The 8,770-nt window shown below is 39.7% G+C and overlaps 1 protein-coding gene across 2 annotated transcripts in view; it reads right to left on the bottom strand.

The window, feature by feature from the left end:
- Positions 1–836: 836 nt before the first annotated feature.
- sema3c (sema domain, immunoglobulin domain (Ig), short basic domain, secreted, (semaphorin) 3C) overlaps positions 837–8,770 on the bottom strand; it is a 42,022-nt gene continuing 34,088 nt past the window's right edge. For both annotated transcript variants that reach the window (XM_030719876.1, XM_030719877.1), the window contains exons 14-18: positions 8,023–8,064; positions 7,622–7,779; positions 6,672–6,739; positions 5,811–5,941; positions 837–3,913 (exon numbers count right to left, since the gene is read on the bottom strand). In XM_030719876.1, the coding sequence (XP_030575736.1) occupies positions 3,491–3,913; positions 5,811–5,941; positions 6,672–6,739; positions 7,622–7,779; positions 8,023–8,064 (822 nt within the window). In that variant the 3' untranslated portion in view covers positions 837–3,490. The remainder of the gene's footprint in view (positions 3,914–5,810; positions 5,942–6,671; positions 6,740–7,621; positions 7,780–8,022; positions 8,065–8,770) is intronic.

Below are 8,770 nucleotides of genomic sequence, written 5' to 3'. Positions count from 1 at the left end.
GAGTGAAAAGACTGGAAAAAAACTATTCTGTGTGAAAATAAAAAAAAATTATTTTTACTTACTTAGATCTTCTCTGTAACTCTTGGCAAGTGTAGTAAATTTTTTTATTTATTTATTTTTTTTAAATAGCAAACTTCTTCTTCCAAGCAATATAATAAGCCTGCTATTGTATTATCTTATCAGCATGGGTTCTATTAAAAAGAAAGTTAAAGTCTGTTTTGTAGCACATTACACCGTATGGTACAAAGGTCTTGAGCTGCAACTGATTTATTGAAACATGTGCAAACATACATGGAAATATACACTATATACACATACACGTTATTGCCAGTAATATTCGTTCATCTGCCTTCACATGCATATGAACTTGAGTGACATCCCATTCTTAATCCATAGGGTTTAATGTGATGTTGACCCACCCTTTGCAGCTATAAAGGCTTCAACTCTTCTGGAAAGGCATTCCACAAGGTGTAGGAGTGCATTTATGGGAATTTTTGACCATTCTTCCAGAAGTGCATTTGTGAGGAGGGCTGGCTCGCAGGCTCTGCCCTAATTCATCCCAAAGCTGTTCTCTTGGGTTGAGGTCAGGACAGTGCAGTTGAGTCAAGTTCTTCCACACCAAACTTGTTCATCCATGTTTTTATGGACCTGCTTTGTGCACAGTCATGTTGGAACAAGAAGCGGCCATCCCCAAACTCTTCCCACAAAGTTGGGAGCATGAAATTGTCCAAAATGTCTCGGTATGCTGAAGCATTAAGAGTTCCTTTCACTGGAACTAAGGGTCCGAGCCTAACTACTAAAAAACAACCCCACACCATAATCCCCCCCTCCACCAAACTTTACATTTGACACAATGCACTCAGACAAGTACTGTTCTACTAGCAACCACCAAACCCAGACTCACCCATCAGATTGCCAGATGAAGAAGTGCAATTTGTCACTCTAAAGAACACATCTCCACTGCTCAAGAATCCATGCTTTACACCACTGCATCCGACAGTTTGCATTGAGCTTGATGATGTAAGGTTTGGATGCAGCTGCTTGGCCATGGAAACCCATTCCATGAAGCTTACTGTGGGCTGTCCTTGAGCTTATCTGAAGGCCACATGAAGTTTGGAGGTCTGTAGCAGAAAGTTGGCAACCTCTGCACACTATGTAACTCAGCATCTATTGACCATGCTCCATGATTTTACAAGGCCTACCACTTCGAGACTGAGCTACTGTTATTCCAAATTGCGCCATTGCTAGTACCATGTTGAAATTTACTGAGAGCGACCCATTCTTTCACAAATGTTTGTAGAAGTACTCTGCATGACTAGGTGCCTGGTTTTATACACCTGTGGCCACCTGTGTGAAGTGATTGGAACACCTGAATTCAATGATTTGGATGGGTGAGTGAATGCTTTTGGCAAAACCAGAGTTTGCACAAATCTAACAAGCTTGAAAGTTTACCATTTGATAAAAATACATTTATTTGTCAACATAGCCTGAACTCTCTTAGGTAAGCTTTCTTTTCATTTTTTTTCAGTAGTCTTCCGGAAAAGTCCTTCAGCTTTCTTGAAGGACATTCAAAGCTGTTTTCCTTCCTTAAGAATAGCTGAAACCATTTCTGATTGGGCTTCAGTGAACAGTAGATGGATCAACTGAAGGGACAAATGCATCTCTCAGATTTGTGCCAGGTCTTTGCCAGATTTTTCTCCATTTATTAAGGGCATGACTTTTAGATACTGTTTTGTTTTAGACCTGACACTTCTTTTGTCCTCCACTTGCCTAGTTTCCTCAAATATTTTTTTTAAAGGACACAGTAATAGTTTTTAACTAATACCTCTTTTTGTTTAACAAAAAAAAAGAAAATAAAATGGTCAGGTATAAGGACTGGACTGAAATTGAGTGAAAAAGCAGCCGATGTCCAAAGAAAAGCTTTGAAAGACCTTCAGAAAGCTTGAGAACTATTGCTCAAGACCACTATAAAAATTACTAGAAAGCAACACATAAAGAAATTAGGGGTGGCCAAGACTTTTTCACAGCACTATAGTAGTAAAAATGTACAGTACCAGTAAAAGTTCAGACACAATGGTAGAGTGTATTTAAAAACTGATGTAGTCTTACAATAAACACTATGATTTGTTGGTAAAACTGAGATTCAACTGAACAAATTTATTCAGGCTATCATAACATTAATAAATAGAAATACATATATTTCATAACACTAAAATTACACTGTTGACATGATGCAGGAGAAATCTGTACGAGAGAAGATACACGCTAGACAGCCTTTTCTCAAAATTAAAATAATACTGTATATCTCTGCAATTTGCAGATACAGTCGTAGTTAGTTGGCAAAATATGTTGAAATTATATACACATTTAAAACACAATATCTGGCACAACATTAAATTAAAAGAATGACACAACTGAACAAACAGAGAAACAACAAAAACAAACCTCTGTACACAAGCAACAAACAATCACTATCTACATTAACAATGTTTAGGAAAAAATAGCCTTTTCACATATGTTAAAGGTTTTAACTCACAGACTACTTCATTAACAATAATTTCTGAATTAAATGTATGTCCAAGTTGCTGGAAATAGCAGAGAAAATGTGGATCCAGTGATGGATACTGTCATATTTCAGCAGTTGCATACTTGTAAACTAATTAAAATGTGCATGTCTGCTAGCTTGGTTGCTAAAATCTAATCCAGCCAAGGATTTAAGAGACCTTCTTTAAACATGCTTCTGTGCTGGAAACAGGAGAATTGTGATACAATATGCAGATTACACATGAGGCACATATTCATACAGTACATGTACATCCGAGTAATAGGAATAAATATAGAGATCATGTAAAATGTATGCAACAAGTCACATGGAATTTCATACTGAATTAGCTGAGAATTTCTGTTTGGGGAACCTCAGCGCTGGATGTAAAGCTTGGCCTTTGAGCTAAAAGATTTTTAACTTTCATCACGCTAACACGAGACTTTTTATTGCCATATGCTCTATAATGACCATTGGTACTGTAAACAGTATGCTAACTACATTTATTTTCAAAGTCCTGTTGTCCCAGAATTCAACAGTTTGGTTAAAAAATAAAACATTCACATGGGAGTATGTCCAACTAGTTCAAATTTCACTCTAATGTTTAAAATATAGCTGTGTCCTGATGTGTATTACCATTAGCAATATTAGCAGAGCCAACAGATTCTTAGTGGCTGTCATAATAGGACCACTTTGGTTTGTGTTGTGACTGTGACAAAAAAAAAAAAAAAGAATGGCTCATGTCACAGCCCTCTGGTCACAGTTCCTCATGCAAGAAGAAGGACATATTGCTAAATAACATTTCCCCACCCTTCTTCTTATGTCTATCAACAATGGAGCTCTAGAGTTGAGATGAAAGTTGGAATATGGGGGTCTGTAACTGTTTTGTGGCGTATAGGATTATAGGAAAGTGTGCATGTCTGTTTCTGCAGCTGCCAACACCCTCTGTCAGTCCTCTGGGTGATTGCGTCTATTGCGGCTCTTCCTCCGGTCCAGCAACGGTTTCAGTTTGGCCAAATCCCCCCTGAGAGGCCCGGGCGGCTGCGGTGGTTGCTGCTGCTGCCTCTGTTGGAGGTTTTTGAGCTCCTTTCTCTCTTTGCAGTATTGTTGCACTGCCAGGCTCTCTTCGGGACTGAAAGCTGCCAAAAGGACCTTGGGGTGCAAAGAGCTGGCCCATGCCCAAGGAGACTGCTGCTTGTCTGTCAGCATGCTCACCATGGCTTCACTCAGCACACGCAAACGGATTTTGGCGACAGTGCGTTTAAAGCCATTCTCGGTGGTCAGGCAGTAGTAAAGGCCCTGGTCGGACAGCTGTACGGAGCGGATGAGGAGGCCGTGTTCAGTGGAGAGGACACGGTCACTCAGCTTTACCTGCAGAACAACAAAAAACCTGACTCAGAACTAAATGCAGATTTAAGGAGTCCTCACAAATGTTGGACATAGATTTATTGTACATAGTACAGTTAGAGACATTATAAGGGAGAGACTTTTAAGAAATCCTGATAAGAAGCATGTTGAAGAATTATGTAATGGAAAACATGGCAGTTTTATGGTGCGTCACACCCTCAAAAGCCAAATGAAGAAACATTCCTTTATGAATGTGCTTGTACCCACTGGCTGAATAAATGCCTGAAATAACTATCCTGGTGGGAGAGTTGCCTCGAAGGACTTTGCTACTTTGATTCAAGGGTCAGTTTTTCATGATGACTAATCAATGATGACTAATCAAAACATGTAAGATGATCAAAACTGTAAGTGTGTATTTTTTGAAAAGCTTGAAAAAAGTTTAATTATGTGGTATGACTGGTCTCTAGGTCTGCATGACTGGAGCTTTAGCAATCAGTTTCACAGTGACTGCCAGCAACCATTCGGGGGAATAGTCATTTTTTCCTGGTGACCAGTGGTTGCCAGGGGGTGACCACCTCGGTAAGCACTGGTTGCTTACCGAGGGGATTAACAAGTGGTTGTGGGAGGTTGCTTGGTGCTGCTAGGTGAAACTGGTTGCAAAAAGGTATACGGTGCTGCACTGAAAACCTACTTGCTAGTGCCTTGGTCACTAGCAGATTGGTGCCGTTGCCTGTAGTTTGCATGGAAACTCTGGCTTGTCTGCAAACACTCGCCAGCTACTCAGTAAGTGATAACAAAACTGTGATGAGTATGAGACAAACTGGAAATAGAATCCGTTTGCCTTCAAAGTAAAAGTTGCTCCTTTTGAAATATGTTGGCTGCAGTCATAAGGCATGAGTTTTACTTTGAAGGCCAACATTCTCAGTTTCCGGTTTGCGTTGCATTTTTTTTACGTTTCACTACAGCTCAGAGGTTAGTTAGCAAGTGTTTGCAGACAAGGTGACATCTCCCATGCAAACTACAGGTTACCACAGCAAGCTGTGTAACCAATGCAATCACAAGGAGGTTTTTGGTGAAGCACCCTCTTCGCAACCAATTTCACCAAGTGACAGCCAGCAACCTACGCTTGCCAACTAGTCACATTTTTCCCTAGTGACTGGAGGCTACCAAGGGGTCACAGGCAGATCTTTGAGGCCTTTGTGTCTGAGGTCTTATGTGACTTGTAACAGCCAAAAATTTAAATATAAACTCATTCCTACACCCTTAATGTAACACAGTTTATTCTTTTTCGACTACTTCCAAATCAACTTGGCCTCAGTTTGGAAAAGGCTCCAAAAATTACACACCATAAAACTAAAGTACTTTATTTTTAAGACTAACTTCTTTTTTTTTTCACAAGTAAAGGGCTATCAAACTGCCATTACTCTAACCCTGCTCCACAGAGGTGAGAGCTAAATGCATAAAAGATGTGTCTTCATTATGCCCAGCTTTGTTTAAACTTTCACTGCCTTTTAAAGTGCTCCCACCATTTAAGGGGTGTCAAATATTTGCAAAATGTTTCCCCACTGAGTATTGAGTGTATCGAGCCATTAGTCAAGGTCCATATCATGTTTGATCTGTATCAACACTCATTATAATGCTCCCCTGCCAATAAGCATTAAGAGTGTCCTTCCTCAGGCAGTACACGGCCTGATAATTCATATGAGCTCACTGGATTGCTACGACATGTTTAATCTTTGATGTAATATTTAACCAAACACTGGAGCAGCCCCCTATGGGCTGAAAAAAAGGACATTTAATCAAATCACTTGCATCCTGAAGGATTTCCATTGTGCACTAAGCCCCCCTATTATCTTGTTAAATTTCACAGCTAAAGTGGGCTGTAACATTGACCTCTGACCACCTCAAATGTCAAACAGACCTCTTTCCTTCGGTCATTGTCCCGCTGAATCAGCCAGCGAATGGATGCCTGAGGAGACTTGGGAAGGCACTCCAGAAAAGTGGTGTTGTTTTTAACGCCGTACTGTGTCATCTCCACTGCGTTCCTGTAAGCTAACACACACACACACACATACACACATGCATGCACAGGGTCAAGAAAGGCAATTCATACGTCACTTGGTGACAGACACAAAGAGCACAGATGGACTCAAATCTGTCTCAAGCCTCAACAGCGAGAGTGAAATGTTGACTCAAAGCTTAGTCTGACACCTGCGGCACAACCAAGCCCCACCCAGACTTCATTTTCTACCAACAATATAGACTTCTTCATATCAGACCAATCCAGTTATTAACGCTGTCATTTTTCTTCAGTCTAAACGGTTCATCACTCAGTCGGGTGTATGACAGGGTTGCGACTAATTAGTGGTAATGGCCATATGGCTGGTCCCCGATGCTCGTGCTAATTTAGTAAAGTAAACTGTTCATGGAAATTGAACACTCTGGGGAGCCAATTCTCTCCTCTCATTAAACTGCACCTGCCAGTGGATTGGATACATTTTTGTGCAGAATGATGTGCCGAGTATGGACTCAAAAATAAGCATAAATGCTGCAGAATGCACACAGAAATATCTGTAGGTACAGACTGTGTGTAAACCTCTAGTGTGGGCTTATATTAAGGGAGAAAATTGAAACACAAAACAACATTAATTTTCATTCTGAGTTGTGTTTCTACAAATATTAGTCTAGTATTTGCCCCTCTTTTAGCTCTGTTTTGAATCTTTCACACTGATTATAATCACATGAGTCACTGTTACTTTTAAAATGAGATTAATTTAATTACCTTTTAAATTGAATCCTCTACACTGAGTGAGTGGATTTCCATGCATAATATCCTGCCTCCTGCTTCTCCTGAAAAAGGAGAAAAAAGTCAGCCGATGGCAACAAAATAAAATACCCAATCATGACAGCCTTCCGTCTGTGACATTGGAATGGTGGATGGTGCAGTCGCTGCCAAAACAATATGAGGAAAATCTGACCATATTATTCCACTCAGTGGAGAACACTCATATATATAACAGCTTGAGGAAAAGAGCATGTAAACAGCTGACACATTTCACAGACATTCTCTGCAGAAAAACAGACGCGCGCCTTTTGTTCTACAACCAAACCAAACTTGACCTGGACTGTCAAGAGGCACGCAGCTGGTCCTTAAAGAAACCAGAACGACACCGGTTTAGAGACGAGGCGTCGCTCATGCCGCCCTGTCTGTGTTATGTCTAGACGCCGGAAGGGAAACTACAAAAGTGGAATCTGTGACACGTCTTACTCAGAAGTGTGCACTGATGGATTGCAGTCATGTGAGCTTTTTTGCCCTCACAGGTTTTCCACAAAATGTTCTATTCTTGTCATGCACGAATTGCTTCCCACACTTTGGAAAGCTGATTGATTTGATATTTGCTGTGTCTTGATTGGCGACTGTGAACCTCACTATATTTGTCCTGCACATTGAGAAAAGTTAACTTCAACAAAACGTGTATAATATAGAAAAATCTTAAAGTTGCTAATGTTTATTTAAGATTTGTGAAAGTTTTGGATGGCTGCCTCCATGAATGGGCTTCCTATCAATACCTGTCAGCACTAATTATCACTGAACAATTTGTTTTGGGGTTTGCATGGTGTTTTTTTTTCCTTCGATACAATACAAGAAAGTAATCTTTAGTGACTACTATTAAATTTAATACAGGCAGAATGCTGTACTTATAAACCCTCAAACTGGAAAGCTTTGTATACCTTTTTCCGGTGGGGTAGAAGCGGGAGCAGCTGAGTCCATCCCAGGCACAGTAGGGGTCTCTGGCGAGGCAGCAGTCAGCGCAAGCTGAGCCGTACGCCTGACAACGGTGCAGGGAGACCTGAGAGACCCCGAACTCAGAGCTGGCGTACAGCTGTTGCTGCAAAGTAAACAGTTCAAATGTCAGCAGCCTTGTTTGTCTTAATAAGTGGCTAGCTGACAGGAAAATGAGGCAGAGTGCAAGAAAAAAAAAATTATGGCTTATTATTTCCGTGCCTTTGGGAGGCTTATCACGCACAGGAGGTTCCTGTTGAATGCATTACACAGTGGCCATGGACAATGAATGTTTCATACCTACACTTAAGATAAGCAGATGCGTAGGCAACATATTCATAATACTTACTTTTTTAGAGGATATTCTTAAGTTTGTAACAGGAGCCTTATTCTAAAAAAAAACAAACAAACAAACACAAGAACAAAGTTCAGAGCTTAGACATTAATTTTAGAACTTTCTGGAAAATGCACTTTAATTCATAAGATTTAGATGAGAAAATAGGTACCCTAATCATATTTGTTTATGGTAATTATATAGCACTGAATGACCTCTCTCACAGTTTATTGTTTCATGAAATATAGACCAAAATAAATCAGGCCCTATGGATCTGTTATTTATTTTTTGGAAAATTTTTCTTATGTTTCCAAAGAAGGAGTGAAGGCAAGCGATATCATTACACCATGATGATCAGTGAAATATATGGCTTATTGTAGAAACATGTGAGTTTATATTTTTAAATGCCCTGAAATTTACTATACTTATTGTTTTGCTTGATGCTATTAAGGGTGCATGTCCTATCACAATCATTACTAAACAAACAAAATGGGCATTTGTTACTTTCATTTCACTTCCAATATAGTATTGTGCAAAACTCTTGAGCCACTATTTCTTTATATTTTGCTAGGAAATAGATGCAGCAATTTATTGAAATATGCAAACACAAAAGTTGTGTCAGGTCTTAGCCTGATTTTTTCACACCTCTTAAGGATGTGAATTTCAGATATTGTTCATCTGCTGTAGATATTGTTTTTTTTTAGGCCTGCCTCTTCTTCTTTTGTCCTCCACTCGTCCAGTTTGGTCAGATTTTTTAAGGACA

Source organism: Archocentrus centrarchus, chromosome 23 (assembly GCF_007364275.1).
Source record: "Archocentrus centrarchus isolate MPI-CPG fArcCen1 chromosome 23, fArcCen1, whole genome shotgun sequence".
Lineage (NCBI taxonomy): Eukaryota > Metazoa > Chordata > Actinopteri > Cichliformes > Cichlidae > Archocentrus > Archocentrus centrarchus.
This window is presented reverse-complemented; position numbering and strand designations above follow the sequence as displayed.